Consider the following 16,285-nt stretch of genomic DNA (forward strand, 5'->3'; position numbering starts at 1 on the left):
TTGTAACTTTTTTGCATCGATATCCTTCATTTTCATTTTAAACACTGAGTAAATGAACAGAATATTATCACATGAAATGAAATTTGTGCAGTTGGAATTTCATGAGAGTGAATGTACGGCATAATACGTCAAGCACTATGGAGTGTTAGATGTCACTGTGGGAAGAATCTGCAGAGAGGAGGGATTCCACTGTATCTGTCTGTCTTCACCTCATTAGTTGCAACATCCGGAGCTGAAATGAAATCGGAAATAGTTGAAACACAAAGGGAAAAAATATAATCTTCATTGAATTGATCTCAAGAAATTAAATGACAATATCTTTTCCACATGTAAGCTCGCAAGTCTTTTAGTACGTTCATATTTTTTTAAAAAGTCTCTAGGAAGCTTCTCAAACCTTGGAATAGTAGAAATAGTTCTCATGAGGACAAATTAATTAATAGCCATGCTGATAATTGTAGAAACACACTACGTATGTCAAAGTCACAGTACTTTGGTCATCAGATAATGATACTTCCTTCCCTCCCACACCACAAAGTGCTGGTGAGGTGCCGAAGAATTCCACATATGTGGACTTCGTTGCGTGGTCTGCCAATTCCCTACTGCACAACAGTACTGATATGTGAGAGATTATGAAGATGTGCAAAAATAAATAATAGTAGAAACACCAAAAAATAAATCCATGTCACTGAAAATCCATTTCCAGGACAGGACAGGAAGAGCCTAAAGCTGCTGCCATGGAAATCAGTTGCGATTTGGCCACTGATCCTATAGAAGAAAGATCAGGCCCTATATAAGCAGAGTTATAAAATATCCGTTATCTCTGTTCAGCTGTATAAATGACCTTAATGTGAATTGATTTACTCCAGGGAAAAGTTTTGTACTGTACCTTAGTTACGAAGTTTTCGAGTGATTTTTTCAACCAGCACAAAACATCTGGGTATTTCCATGCGAATGATCTCCCAGGCACACAGGCTGTATTGCTTTTCTTTCAGGAAAGCATCTATCTCCTGAAAGTATTTTTTCACTCTCCGACTGGTGATCTGGAGGTCCTGACTTTTTGGGTTGGTTAAGCCCTTCTCCATCTGTGCTCTCAAACATGCCTCCAGCCGCTGAATTTGCTGGTAAAGGCCATTTTGGAACCTGACTATGGAAGTGGCATCCCAGGCACTTTGGGTGAGGTTTTTGCTAAAGATGTTGAAGATCTCTTGGAGGATCTCTTGAATTGCCACCTTGGCATTCTCCTTCTGGGACACTGGGAGTTGGAGGACATCCTGGGTGGGTTTGAAAGCTGCCCTTTCATTTATGCATTGTGAGGGGAGATTTCCGCTCACTTTCTCCAGAAGCTCCAAGCTCTCTTTGTTCACTTTGTTTTGCTGGAAGTGAAGCATGGTACAGAGCTGAGATGAGATTTCAGTGGAGAAGAGCAGTATGAGGCAAATGTGCAGCAAACACCTGGTGGTCATGCCGATGTCTTCCACTTCTTTTCTTTGTGTGAACCTTGAGCCTGGAGTTTGTTGAAGGTCCTATGTAGACTGCTGTGTCTTTCCTTCATGTCTCTGATTTTAAATAATTGGCTGCAGAATTTTTGTTTCATCATTTTCTGTTTTTTTTTTTAAAGGTTTTTCCCTCCTGGAGGCTTCAGTCTTTTTCTTTCTGTATAATTCACTGCTTTCTAGATTCTTTTACCACGCTTCCTCCTTTTTGTATTGTTGTGAAAGTGACCAAACCCCTTTCACTTATGCTGGATCCACATACATACAGGCTTTTCATGATGCCTTAATTTAAAGATCTAATTTAATAAGATCATCCACACTTCAGAAGTGGTACTGAGAAGACTGCCAATTCATCAAACCCTACACTTTTCTCATTCATCACTTTCTGCATTTGACAGACAAAACTAGTTTAGGTATATTTAAAGTTTTGAGGCCTGGAGGAAGTGGGAGGAAAGCGTTGGCCTCCAGGGAGCTGGAACAGTTTGTGTAGTGGGGCTGTTGAGAGCCATTGAACCAAACTGTAAATCGTGAATATGAAGGAAACCACTTCAAGCCAGGGGGTATGGCAGCACCTATATTAGGCCTCCCAAAAATAATGGTAAATTTCAACTTCAGTCATGCAACCTGAAAAGCACACTTAATATGTAGACGCCAGAAAATATCGGTATCTTCCTTCTGGGAAAACACAGGAGATAGAGAGTGAGCTCTGAGAGAATGGAACCTTTTTTCATTTTATGTTTACTTCCAGATCTGAATGTATATACTGTAGCTGAGCAATCGATGCAGATAGATGGTGTGAACCTGTTGTCCTGTTGGTCACTCTGAGTAGCTGACAGTGGTGAAAAATGGAGGGTAATTTGTAAAAGAGGATGAGCAATTAGTTACAGATTCTAGAGAGGTACCCACATGGATGATTGTGATTTACACTGTGACCAGAAGGAGGTTATGAAGAAAAGTCCGGATTTGTATTTTTAAGAGGCATGTCCCTGGGTTGTAGTCATTCAAAGAAGTTTTTAAAAATCAAAATCAGTGTTCACCATTTTGGCTAGTTCCTTCTCTTAACTTTTTTGTTTTCCCCTTGGCGTGGGCAGGGAAATTCTTCTGCTTTGTTTTAGCCTCTTTGTTTCCCTGTGGTCACATTTCATTTTCTGGTTCTCTTCCCCTAGCACAGACTGTTGTGCTGGACTTTGCCATCATGGCAGGAAAATGTGTTTTCATCCAAAAAGAAAACTCTTTTCACTGAAATTAGAAAGGAAGAATCACCTGAAGAAACCATGAAAACATTTCTGTGCATATTAATTTGGTTAGAGTCTCCCAAGGCTTCCTGCACTTTGATAAGAACTATCAGAGTCTTGCATCAGCTACATGAAAGTTTCTGAATAGTGCAGAGAAAGCAGACTTACCAGAGCCCCCAGATTGCCATGCACTACGCTCCCCATTCTCACATTACTTTCCATGGGTGTTGGGGATGTTTATCCCACACGAGGGTGAAGTCCAGAGAAGATGTTGAGGAGAGAGGGAAATAAGTACTGTAGTATGAATACTAGGAGAGGATAAGGTAACAAAATAATCGCAGGGTAATGTGGGGCGGGGGAGCCAAATCATCTTTTTCAGTAAATCTATATAGTGACAACAATTTAGGGGCACTGGAATACTTGTTGTTGTATGGCTGCTGAAAGCCATTGAACAAAACTGTAAACAATGTATATGATGGTGACCATGTATTCACTTGCTAATATGACTTGATGCTGCTCAACCCCAGCACTCCTACTTCCATCTTCCCTGCAGCAAGTAGGCAAAGAACCAGTCTATTATTTGAGAAAAGTTGGTTACAAGGGCCTCAGAGCCTGCTGCAGAGGATCCATGCAGGGGTAGAGCCCTCTGCTTATGCCTCTTCCCTGTGCCACATGGAAGGGTGTGTGGAGTGAGATGAGGTGCCATGGAGTCAGATGCTTTTGCACCCAGTTCCCTCTCGGGGTGTTCTCCACACAGTTATGACCCATGTGTGGGGCCTGGAAAGAGCAGACGCGCATTGAGCTGGGGCAGTGCTACTCCAGGTCTGGTGGGTGCATCTCTCCATGTCAGCTGCACAAAAAGGACACCTACAGAGAGTGTCTGAGGCAACTGCAGTCTGAAGGAAGTCCTGGTTTCATGGCTGTAATGGAACCTCACTGACAGGGACCGGAACGGGGCTCTGAGTGGTCCCAACAACTGATGCAGAAACTCAGTAGCTCTGTATGAAAAGACCTTGTGTTCTGTGTAGAAGCCACAGGCTCATCTGCTTCTATGATGAAGGCTGGGGACAAACCTGCGAGTATCCCCTCCTGCCTGTCAGCGGAAGGATAAAAGTGAGCTGAAGTGGGGATGTATTATTAGCATGTTCCTCCCTTTTTATCCCCCTGTGGTTGGCTTTCCCACAGGAAGGCCTGAAATCTTAGATGGTACATGTCATCAAATGGCTTCTTCAATAGATGAATGGATTGTTTTCCACATAGCACAGCTTATAAACAATATGATGGGATGAATGTCAGGAGGTTCCCCACTGCACTCCATGAGCAACAAAGCAGTTAGAATCTGAAGAGTTTATATGGCTCCCAGCTGCTATATGACAGCCATGTTCCATCAGAGGGGGGGGGATACATTATGAGGGTGGTGATTTTGTCATCCTTGACTTTTTCATGCAGTCTAATTTTGCTCTCATTATTCTCAGATGATTGTGTTTTGTCAATATAACCTTTGGCTCCAACTATATGAAGGAATGAATGAAGGGAGAAAGATTTGGGCAGGAAAGCACTTGGACAGCTGATGGCTACAGCTCTTGGAAAAAACTGCACCACAAGAAAGGAGAGGCATTTGTTTTAAGAGTTAACTCCTTGTACATGCCTCTAAACCAGCAGGTCCCAAACTGAGTTTCCTGAATCAGTGGCAGTACATGGAGTACTGGGGGATGGTCTTCAGAGAACTGGCAGATCCCACGTTCCTTTAAAGACCGCTAAAATTATATAAATGCGTTTCTAATACTACCTTTCTTTGTAAGCATTTGGTGTACCTGCCACACAAATGTTACCTGATCCTGAATGGGAGGGGAAAGGATCAATTTTTGTAAGATGAGGCCCACATAATGAAATGTTTGAGAACCCCTCAGCTAAAGAGAACAGAGGGCAAAAGCTTCTGCAATGCTGCCATCTGTTGACTGTGAAGAATTTAGTCTCCTACTAGAGACACCATAGTTTGGACTGTGTTACAAAAGGGATTTAAAATGGGACATACCTTCCTGGTTTTTTTCCCAAAGGCAGTTTTTCCCCAATCAGTGTAAAAATTCACACACACTTTGTTTTTTTACTATTTGAACATTTAATGTAGTGGTTGTTTGACTTCTTTAAAAACTTTTAAATAAGAAATCTCCAGATTTAGAGTGTGACTTAAATTAATGCTAGACAATGATGGGACTGAGTAATAGCTCTTCAAAAATACTATCTACATACCCAAACTTGGCAATGAGATGCTTACAAGATTTGTTCCAATGGATGGTTTTTGTTTTTGTTTTTTGCTTTCAGGTAATTTTTAGTCATTCACAGCTCAACTGAAATTTTGATGCACTGTGCTCCTCCAGCTGGTGGTTGTTGGTGCAACATGCAGTCCCTAAGCACACACGCTTGTTTTGGGAGCACCGAGGGGAGAGCAAAGGGAAGCAGCAGCAGATGCTTACAAGCCTGATTGACAGGAGGGGTTGGGTATGTACAAGCTTGATGGTGTTTGTGAGCCAAGGGTACCCAAACCTGACTGGTGGAGGGGGAAAATTAGACCCACGTAAGCCTCCCCGATGGTGGTGGTGGGGGAGATACGGAGTCTGCGCACATGGAAACCTGACAGTTCACACACATCTCATTGGGGAGGAAGGGGACAAGCAACTTTGTACCAGGACAGCCTGAAGTCTTCCCCTTAGGATGCCTGTGTCTCCATCCTCCCTTTCATTTCATCACAATGAGCTCCTGCTCCAAACACTTGCAACTACAAATGTTGTGGGTGAAAATGATCTGTTAATGGGCAGAAACACAAAAGCTGCAGAGTTGAGGTTGTGGTGTGTGGTCTGTTGGAGTGGTCAAACTAGTTACCCTAGCTATTTTTCTTATGGAGTCACTGCTGAATCAGGGTTTATTTTCACAATGTACTTGAGCATGTTGTCAAGTTTAACTACTTATGTCAAAGGAAAGCTCCTGTACTTAAAGTTAGGCAAATGTTTACAAGTCCTTTGCTGAACTGGAGTCTTAAGGGAAAACAAGAGAAGATTTTTATTGGGTCTCTGTTTTTTTTAAAAATCTAATTAGTACAAATCACTACTGCTGTAGGTTGCTATTTTGTAGAAATAAATATTTATTTATAAATATTATAAAACCTCTGAAAAAATAAATAAAAGCAATACATTAATATTGTGGATAAATATAAATGGATCAACATAAAAACACTTTTACAAATCCAGAAAAATGAGCTGAAAATCTTTTCACAGTTCAGGAAAAGAATATATATTTGGACTAGTTTAAAATTTCAGAGTGCCTAATTATAAGTGACCTAGAAACTGGGATATTCTTCTTTCTTTGTTATCCTTGCCACAAAATACACCTCCAGAAGATTCCCTTGCTTATGAGTCCATGTCAGGATCTTTCCATGCGACTGTCGTTCCAGGCAGCTAGTGAGGGTATTTTGCATGAGATGTAGGCAGAGGTGAAAGTAAGGCGGTCCGGGCCGGTCCAATATAACGGCAAGAGCCGGTACACCATGCCATACCAGACCGGCTTCCCGAGGCTGGCCATTTAAAGGGTCTAGGGCTCCTGGCAGCGGCCAGAGCCCCTGGGTAGCGGAAGCAGCTCAGGCCATGATTTAAAAGGCCCTTTAAATCCCCACCGAAGCCTCTGGCTGCCGCCACTACACCGGGGGCTCTGGCAGGGGGCTCGGAGAGTGATTTAAAGAGCCCGGGGCTCCAGCCGATGCAGGGAGCCCCAGGCCCTTTAAATCTCCACCAAAGCCCTAAGCCCCGGGGTAGCGGAGGCAGCCGAGAGCCCCTGGAGCTCTGTCCGAGATTTAAAGGGCCCGGGTCTCCACTGCGGTAGCGGTGGACGGAGCCCTAGGCCCTTTAAATCACCCCCGATCTCCGGGACACCCAGCCGCCTTTGCAGCTGGTAGCCCGGGATTTAAAGACCTGGGATTTAAAGGCTGGGCCTCTTCCGGTTGAGGCCACACCTCTTCCGGTTGAGGCCTACCCCCTGCTCAGGACTATGTCATACCGGTAAGTCCTTTAAGTTACTTTCACTCCTGGATGTAGGAAATCTGTTGGAGGATTTCGTGGATGGCCACTTTGGCAGTCTCTTTCTGGGTTTCTCTGGGCTATTTTCAGCAAAATCTTCTGTTTAACATTTTCTCATGTGAATAAATCAGTCTGGTAATGGCAAGGAGGCTATAAATAGTGCAGTTGAAGTTTGGCAGTTTGCTTAATTCAAGATGGACTGAGAGGAGTCTCGAAAGCTGCTGATTCGAGAATCAATTTAGAGAGGAAGGACTCCAGTGGAGGTGCAGTTTCATTCAGCTGTTTTCATAGCATCATTACTGGAAGCATCACGTGCTGGAATGAAAAAGGGGAATGGTTCAAACATGGAGAAATTCAAATGCCAAATAGAGGCCATCTTTTTCTAACCAGATGTCAAATCCTAAATCCTGAGCCTTAGTGCACTTGTCATCTTGTCACAATTTGTTGTTACTAAAGCTGTTGAATTTAGCGGTAAACAAAAGAAAGAAAAAAGAAAAGGAGGACTTGTGGCACCTTAGAGACTAACCAATTTATTTGCTCAAATAAATTGGTTAGTCTCTAAGGTGCCACAAGTCCTCCTTTTCTTTTTGCGAATACAGACTAACACGCCTGTTACTCTAAAAAGAAAGAAAAGCAGAATAAGAACCCTCGGTGTCCCCAAGTGCAAAATTAGTTGATGGGATAGAAGAGTGTGAACACAGACCCCCCCGTTTTCTGGTGTCCTAACTGGAAAGTTGTCTAACGAGGCAGTTGTTGGAAGAGGGCTTCTCACTGTTCTTTTCCCCAACTTAGACACTTACTGGTCAAAGATCTATTTGGCATAGTTAGTTATCACTTAATAATATTTTGTCTTTAGTTAGCAGTTATGATATATTTGTATATTTTTCATATAGAATATTGTGTGTGGTAGAGAAGCACTAAATTATATGCTACTGTGAAAAGATTTGAGCACGCGTTTGAAATAGCTGTATGCATAAAATTACTGTGGGAGAAAGATTGGGCCCGACGTATTAGAAGTTATAACCCTATCAGCCATCTTTCACCAGCTGTTTTATTCAAATAATATTATTTGAGTTTTTCTAGGAAAAAAGAAAAGATGGTACCTTCATTTTCAAGTCTCTTGGTGAGTTTGTCGAGCATGAGGAAACATCTGGATATTTCCACACGGATGATCTCCCAGGCACACCGGCTGTATTGCTTTTCTTTCAGGAAATCCTCTATTGTCTGGAAGTATCTCTTCAGTTTGAGGCTGGTGAGCAGGAGGTTCTCATTTCCTGGGTAGGTTACCTCCTTTTCCATCTCAGCACTCAAACACGTCTCCAGCTTCTCAATCTGCTGGTGAAGTCCATTTTGGAATTCCTTTATGGAAGTCCCATTCCAGGCAGCTTGGGTGAGATTGTTGTTAAAGATATGGAAGAGCTCTTGGAGGATCTGCTGGATGGCTACCTTGGCATTCTCTTGGTGGGACAGTCGGAGCTTGAGGATATCTCTGGGCTTGGAAGCTGTCCCTTCATTTAGACATTGGAAGGGAAAGTTGCCACCCATTTTCTCCAGACGCTCTAAACTCTCACTGTTCATTCTGGTTTGTAGAACATGCAGCCTGTTACAGTCCAGACATGAGATTTCCCTGGAGAAGAGCAGCACGAGGCAACATTGCAGCAATGACCTGCTGATCATGATGATGTCTTAGATTCCCTGTGTTTGTGTAGAACTTGAGCAACTGGTGTCTGTTCAAGGTCTTCTGTAAACTTTTGTGTTTTCGACCCCTGTCTCTGAATTTAAGCATTCTGTTGGAAAAGATTTTTCTTTCATCACTTTCTACTTTTCAAGGTTTTTTCTGCTTGAGGTTTTTACTTTTGGTTTCCTTCTTTTTAGTTAGTGGAAGCGAACAAGGCATTAGAAGAACCAAATCACAGCTGGTAACTACTTTAATATTACTGAACCCCAACATTTCTTTCCTCCGGTCCCCCCTGTCCTCTTAGATAACGAAAATGTAAAGAGTAAGAAGAATATGATGATGACCAGTGTCATCCAGTTACAGGTTAGAGTAGGGACCTGTCTGTCTGCTCCCAAGTTCCTGTAGTTATCACTGCTAGGCAGGTCTGAATGTGTGTCACATCAGCAAGACTATCCATGCTTTTAAGTGATACCAATGAATTTTGGCAGATGGGGGGAACTACTGCAGAGCTTCTTTTTGCTAGACTCTGCAAATAACAGCAGTGAAGTGATGTGTAAAGCTGCTGTTCCTTCACTTTGCCAGCAGGTGGAAAACTTTCCCTTTCTGGTGTGGCACTCAAAATCAGAAAAGCCTGCTATGCTCTGGCTGTCTCATTCCTTCCTTCCAGCCTTTGAGAGGGAGTAATACTATAGGGACCTCTTAATATTTGATAAGCCTGGAAAGAAATCCTGTGGGAGATTGGGGCCAGAGAAGTCTCTGTTAATCTCTCGCAATTTCCTGGCCATTTGAAATATGAGAGATGAAAAACCATGTGTGTAGGCCAATACCAGAGGATGGACAGAGAGCACTGAGAAACTGTGAGGTTTACTTAAGAACCTGATACCGGTTGTGAAAAGCCCAAGGAACAGGTACAGTTGAAGGGTGTGAACATGCTGTCTTCTCGGGCACTTCTGAGTAGTTCCCAGTGATGTAGTGTAGTGACATGGAAGGGAGTTGTCCAAAAAGATTGTGTGGCTGGTAATAAATATGCTAGAGCGACTGACATAAATGAATGTCACTTTCAAATGTGTTTGCCTTTTCACCATTCAAGCTTTATTCTTTTTCAATGTGCATTTCACTGAGCTTGGACATTGAAATTCAAGTGGTCTGATGAGTGAAGTTTGCAGCCTTCTTTCTGTAGCAAGTGTCACTTTCTGTTTTTCATACCATAGCACTAGGCTGTCATGTTGGAGTTTCCATCAGTGAAGGGGAATGGTTTTCAACCCAAAAATTGAAAAGGAATGTTTTCATATTAATTTGAAAGAAGGAAAAGAAGAAAAACATGACCATATTTCTGTTCGTGTCACTTCTTTTACATCTCCCGCTCCCATCACCTTGAGCACTTTTTAAAATCATAACCTAGAGTTTTGCCTAAACGATTCGGAAATGTTACTTTAAAGAATGCAGTTTATTGTACATAAGTATACCATATAAGGGAGCCAATCATACCAGAGGCACTGCACCCCAATCTTGCATTTACTCCACTGGGAGTTCTGTGTGTGCATTTCCTGGCAAGTTGAAGCTTCAGGAAGCTTCAATCTGCTGGTGAAGTCCATTTTGGAATTCCTTTATGGAAGTCCCATTCCAGGCAGCTTGGGTGAGATTGTTGTTAAAGATATGGAAGAGCTCTTGGAGGATCTGCTGGATGGCTACCTTGGCATTCTCTTGGTGGGACAGTCGGAGTTTGAGGATATCTCTGGGCTTGAAAGCTATCCTTTCATTTAGACATTGGGAAGGAAAGTTGCCACCCATTTTCTCCAGACGCTCAAAACTCTTGCTGTTCATTCTGGTTTGTAGAACATGCAGCCTGTTACAGTCCAGACATGAGATTTCCCTGGAGAAGAGCAGCACGAGGCAAAATTGCAGCAAACTCCTGCTGATCATGATGATGTCTTAGATTCCCTGTGTTTGTGTAGAACTTGAGCAACTGGTGCCTGTTCAAGGTCTTCTGTAAACTTTTGTGTTTTCGACCCATGTCTCTGAATTTAAGTAGGAATTTAAGGATTCTGTAGGAAGAGATTTTTCTTTCATCACTTTCTACTTTTCAAGCTTTTGCCTGCTTGAGGTTTTTACTTTCATTTTCCTCCTTCCTATTTAGTGGAAGCGAACAAGTCATTGGAAGAACAAAATCACAGTCATTACCTTTTTTTAGAAGAAAGAATCCCTATATTTCTTTCCTTAGGGCCCCCCACCTCACCCTCTTAGATAAAGAAAATTTAAAGGGTAAGAAGAGTGATGCTTAACTGTTTCATCCAGTTACAGGTTAGAGTAGGGACCTGTCTGTCTACTCCCAAGTATCTGTAGTTAGTAGTGCTAGGCAGATCTAAACATCTGTTACATCAGTAAGTTACATCAGCAAGACTATCGGTCTTATGAGAGAGGAAAATCCCTGTGTGTAGGGAATAGCAGAGAATGGACAGAGGGCACTGAGAAACTGGGAGGTTTACTTAAGAAACTGATAACTGAAAATACTGTTCCAGAGTAGCAGCCGTGTTAGTCTGTATTCGCAAAAAGAAAAGGAGGACTTGTGGCACCTTAGAGACTAACAAATTTATTTGAGCACAAGCTTTCGTGAGCTACAGCTCAATTTGTTAGTCTCTAAGGTGCCACAAGACCTGCTTTTCTTTTTGAAAAGACTGTATGGTTGGTAATATGCTAGAGTGACTGACATAAATGAATGTTACTTTCAAACGTGTTTCCCTTTTCACCATTCAAGCTTTATTCTTTTTTTCAATGTGCATTTCACTGAGCTTGGGCATTGAAATTCAAGTGGGCTGATGAGTGAAGTTTGCATCCTGTAGCAAGTTTCACTTTCTGTTTTTCATACCAGAGCACTAGGATGTCATGTTGGAGTTTCCCTCAATGAAGGGGAATGGTTTTCAACCCAAAAATTGAAAAGGAATATTTTCTTATTAATTTTAAAGAAGGAAAAGAAGAAAACATGAACAGATGACAAAACCAAAAGGTTCTAAAAGAAATCACAGGGGGAAGACCCACAGGACATTTGGGCAAGTGGAAGGAAGGGGATGAACTGGCCAAAGCCAGGTTATGTGACCTGGAGGAGAATGCTCTGTTTTTGTGCATATAAGTGATGCATTGCAACAGAAGGATGTTGGATGACCCCAAGTGATTCTGATAGAGGCTCATAGAATGGCCTGGTGTGTTTAGGAAACTGAGGCAGGGAATTGCGGACAGGGTTTACAATTTTTGTTCCATTTTCTGTATTTCCGAGTGATTAATTAAAGAGCAATAGTGTGTTAGAATCCTGTGCAAAGTGTCTCCGTATTGTAATCTACACGTACTACATGGCCCCTGGAAGAGATAAACACCTCTGGGTATATTTCTGGGAGAGGACATGTTAAAGCACATTCTGAGCTTCAAAGACTTCCCAGTTGACATGTTGGATGAGCCCCCACTTGTAACGCCGACAGGCTGAAGTTGTCAGCAGGCAGGATTGAACCTTGGACATTTGAACCTTAGTGCATGAGCCTTGACTGTGTGAACATGTGATAATGCGTCTTAAGCCAGGGTTGTAGCAGACTCCTCAATCTCTAAATGGTTCAGGTGCCAGTAGAGGGTGACAGAGCACCACACCATCCAGGCACGGGTTGTATATTTCCCCTCGCTGAGGAAGCCCAAGCCAAGCTTCAGAGACTTCCCAGCTGATATCCCAGCTAGGGTGACCAGACAGCAAGTGTGAAAATTCGGGGCAGGGGATGAGGGGTAATAGGCACCTATTAGATACGACAAAGCTCCAAATATGGGGACTGTCCCGATAAAATCGGGACATCTGGTCACCCTAATCCCAGCTGCCCAAAAATGACACTTTAAAAGGTTGTCTGGGGCAACTGCATGCAGCCTGGAGCAGCCCTGGGAAATACTACTTGGCACTGAAAAGACGGGGGCAGAGAATCTAATGGGACCAGAGCTGAGAGAGATGCTGCAGATCTCTGTGTCTGGAGAGACCTTTTTGATCGGTGCAGAAACCATAGAATCTGCTGAGTGTGGAGATGGAACAACACCCACTTCCATGAGGAAGTCTACGGACAAACCCACCCCTCCTTCTTCCTGCCCCTGAGTGGAATTCTGTGGGAGAATCTCAGAGAGAGATATTAACATTTTTTTCCTCTCTTTTAAGAAGTGTGAGCTGGGCTTTCCCACAGGCATGGCTGCTCCTTATGATAGGGGTGATATTGTCAGAGCTCAGCTGAACATTGCATTCAGCATTCCCCTTCTTTTATTAAAGGTGTGATGGAATGAAGGGGAATAGTTTTCCCCCAGAGCTGAATGGGTTTGGGGTTGTTAGACTTTTTCAGAAGAATTCCATAGTTTTCGTGGGCAGTGGCTGACTGACGCATTCCACCCAATGGGGAAATGCGTTTTAGAGGTGACAAAGAGAAACTTTGATAATTCTAATACAGGATGCCCCATTCCTGCTCTCATTATTCACATGTAATTGGTGTGTGTTAAGGGGTGCATGCACTCTTGCTTAGTGGGGGAAAGGGCACCAATCTAGCCTCTTCCAACACAACTGCCTACTACACCAAACACCCAAATTGACAAGTTTTTGGGGGGACAAGTAACCTGGTACAAAGTAGAATGGTAAAAGATGGGAGAATTCAGGTGTGGTGTGTGGTCTGTTTGAATGGAAAGGCTAATTATCATTCTGTAAGGATTATTTTTAAAATGGAATTAGTGCGAATTGGGACACTGATTCATCAATGTATTGAAGCATGTTCCCAACTGGAAGCACTAACATGAGTGGGATGGCTCACCTACTTTAAGTTAGTCACATGCATAAGTACTCTCTGGAATTGGGGTTTTCAGGCTGAACACTTACAGGGGTTTTTTTATTCTCCTTTTCTTTCTTTTTGGTTCAATCGGTACTTTATTCAAATCATTACTGGTATACGTTGCCATTTTATATAAAATAATTATTTATTGGTAAGTAACAAATATCTATGATAAATATATAAATAAGAACCATAAATAAATAATAGATTGACATAAATGCCCTGTTACAAATATCGTAAACGGATCTGAAAATATTTTCAGAAGATATAGTAACAACACCTTTTAAAATTCCACTGCATCAGATTTTAAATCATGTAAAAATTATTCCTTGATTTCGGTTAGTACTTCTCAAAATGTTGATATTTAAATTTCTAAACTTCTTTGTGAGTTTGTCTGACATTTGAAAACCCCATAATTCCGCATGGATTCTCCTGGTAGCAGAGAGGCTGAACTGCTTGTCTTTTATGAAAGAATTGGTATCTCTTCCCGTTCATCCTGGGAAACTGTTGGTCCTTTCTTCCTGGTCAGAGAGTCCCATTTTCCATCGCTGCAGCCAAACGTCTCCAGATGTCCAACTTGCTGATGAGTCTGTGCAGGAATCTCTGAATGGAATTCCCACCTCAGGTTGTTTCGGAGAGATTCTTGCCAAAGAGGCAGGAAATATGTTGGAAGATTTTCTGGATTGCCACCTTGGCATTCCCCTACAGGGACACTCGCGGCTTGAAAACCTCTTGGGGCCACCTGAAACGTCTCTCTTCGTTTCGACATTAGAGGAAAATTATGCACATCTTTTTTGTTGGAAAGTTTTTCCAGTTCACATTTGTTATGCTGTTATACTGTGGTTAAGCTGCATGTTATGGTTCAGAGATGAGATTTGATCAGAGAAGAGTTGAACAATTGAGGAAACACATAATGTCAACAATGTTTAAGGTCTAACCCTTTCTTAATTTTCTTGTAACTGTTTTGCATCGATATCCTTCATTTACAATTTAAATTTTGAGTGAGTGTATTGCACAATACAAGGTCAAGTAGTATGGAGTCTTAGAAGTCTTAGACATCACTGTGGGAAGGATCAGCAGAGGGGAGGGAATCCACCGCACGGTACAATTTCGTCCAACTGTTTTAACCTCTGTAGTCGCTGCAATCTCAGCTGGAGTGAAATGAGATTTGGTTGAAACACAAAGAAAAAAATACAATAGAAAATTTATGAATGTCAATCTTTTCTGCACCTCATCATCTTACGAGTCTTACGCTATGTTCATATTTCTTATAAATGTCTCTGGGAAACTTCTCAAGCTGTGGTATAGGATGAGGACAGATTAATAAATAGCAACCATGCTCGATAATAGAAATATACTACATGTATAGAAGTCAGAGTATTTTGGGGGTATCGTTATTTGATGAGCAAAGTACTGGTGAGGTGGCTAAGGATTCCAAATATATGTACTTTGTTGCATGGTCTGCCAATTATGCAATAGATAACATCACCTGATATGTGGGAGATTATGAAGAATCGCAAACCAAAATGAGAGTTGAAAAAATAAATCCATGTAATTGCAAATCCATTTCCAGGACAGGACAGGAAGAGCCTGAAGCTGCTGCCAAGGAAATCAGTTGAGATTTGGCCACTGACCTTGTAGAAGAAGGATCAGGCCCTATCTAAGCAGAGTTATAAGATATCCGCTATCTCTGTTCAACTGTATAATTGATACTAATGTTTAATTCATTTACTCCAAGGAAAAGTTTTGTACTGTACCTTAGTTACTGAGCCGTCGAGTGAGTTTGTCAATCAGTACAAAACATCTGGGTATTTCCATGTGAATGATCTCCCAGGCACACAGGCTGTATTGCTTTTCTTTCAGGAAAGCATCTATCCCCTGAAAGTATTGTTTCACACTCCGACTGGTGATCTGGAGGTCCTGACTTTCCGAGTTGGTTAATTCCTTCTCCATCTGTGCTCTCAAACATGCCTCCAGCCGCTGAATTTGCTGGTAAAGGCCATTTTGGAACCTGACTATGGAAGTGGCATCCCAGGCACTTTGGGTGAGGTTTTTGCTAAAGATGTTGAAGATCTCTTGGAGGATCTCTTGAATTACCACCTTGGCATTCTCCTTCTGGGCCACTGAAAGTTGGACAATATCCTGGGTGGGCTTGAAAGCTGCCCTTTCATTTATGCATTGTGAGGGGAAATTTCCGCTCCTTTTCTGCAGAAGCTCTAAGCTCTCTTTGTTCACTTTGTTCTGCTGGAAGTGAAGCATGGTACAGAGCCGAGATGAGATTTCAGTGGAGAAGAGCAGTATGAGGCAAACGTGCAGCAAAAACCTGGTGCTCATGATGATGTCTTTTCGCTCCTTTGCTTTGTGTGGAACCTTGAGCCTGGAGTTCGTTGAGGGTCCTACGTAGACTGCTGTGTCTTTCCTTTTTGTCTCGGAATTTAAGTATTTGGTTGGAGAATGTTTCTTTGATCATTTTGTGTTTACAAGATTTTCCTTCTTGAAGGTTTCAGAATTTTTCTTTCTGTTTTTCTTGCTGTTTTCTAGTTCTTTTACCACATTTCTTTCTTTCTTTCTTTCTTTCTTTCTTTCTTTCTTTCTTTCTTTCTTTCTTTCTTTCTTTCTTTCTTTCTTTCTTCCTTTCTTTCTTTTTGTGTGTGTGAAAGTGACCACCCCTGACATACAGGCATTTTGTTATATTTTAATTTCTCTAATTGAAGAAGGTCAGCCACAATTCCACAGTGGTACAGAAAAGACCTCCAATTGGTCAGACAGTGCACTTGCCATTCATTACCTCCTTCATTTGAGAGACAGAAATTGTTTAGGAATATTTAAAGTTCGCTAGGCATTGTAGAAGTAAATGTCGGCGGAAAGGGTTAGGTCTCCCAAAAATATTGGCAAATCTCAACTTTAATGATTTCCTCTGTTTAGAAGGCACATTTAAAATCTAGACAGCACAAACTATTGGCATCTTCCTTCTGTGAAA

The 16,285-nt window shown here is 42.0% G+C and overlaps 3 protein-coding genes across 3 annotated transcripts; all 3 read right to left on the reverse strand.

Moving 5' to 3' along the window:
* Positions 1-887: 887 nt before the first annotated feature.
* LOC119566696 (interferon beta-like) lies at positions 888-1,988 on the reverse strand. Its single transcript, XM_037903090.2, has one exon. It carries the CDS (start codon positions 1,461-1,463, stop codon positions 888-890), a length of 576 nt encoding a protein of 191 aa, XP_037759018.1. The 5' UTR covers positions 1,464-1,988.
* Positions 1,989-7,066: 5,078 nt separating this feature from the next.
* LOC119566697 (interferon beta-like) lies at positions 7,067-8,484 on the reverse strand. Its single transcript, XM_037903091.2, has 2 exons — positions 7,899-8,484; positions 7,067-7,110 (listed from the first exon to the last, which is right to left on the reverse strand). The coding sequence occupies exons 1-2, from the start codon at positions 8,470-8,472 to the stop codon at positions 7,067-7,069; spliced, it is 618 nt and encodes a 205-aa protein (XP_037759019.1). The 5' UTR covers positions 8,473-8,484.
* Positions 8,485-15,063: 6,579 nt separating this feature from the next.
* LOC119566698 (interferon tau-like) lies at positions 15,064-15,608 on the reverse strand. The gene has a single exon (XM_037903093.1). It carries the CDS (start codon positions 15,562-15,564, stop codon positions 15,064-15,066), a length of 501 nt encoding a protein of 166 aa, XP_037759021.1. The 5' UTR covers positions 15,565-15,608.
* Between the last annotated feature and the right edge of the window lie 677 nt (positions 15,609-16,285).

Source organism: Chelonia mydas, chromosome 5, assembly GCF_015237465.2.
Source record: "Chelonia mydas isolate rCheMyd1 chromosome 5, rCheMyd1.pri.v2, whole genome shotgun sequence".
Taxonomy (NCBI): Eukaryota; Metazoa; Chordata; order Testudines; family Cheloniidae; genus Chelonia; species Chelonia mydas.

Excerpts from the sequence above, each read along its gene's own strand:
- LOC119566697 (XM_037903091.2), bottom strand. The coding sequence starts at position 8,472 with ATGATCAGCAGGTCATTGCTGCAATGTTGCCTCGTGCTGCTCTTCTCC. Across the intron at positions 7,111-7,898 it reads CAAGAGACTTGAAAATGAAG|CACGTGATGCTTCCAGTAAT; the intron begins GTACCATCTTTT and ends TTTTCATTCCAG.
- LOC119566696 (XM_037903090.2), bottom strand. The coding sequence starts at position 1,463 with ATGACCACCAGGTGTTTGCTGCACATTTGCCTCATACTGCTCTTCTCC.
- LOC119566698 (XM_037903093.1), bottom strand. The coding sequence starts at position 15,564 with ATGCTTCACTTCCAGCAGAACAAAGTGAACAAAGAGAGCTTAGAGCTT.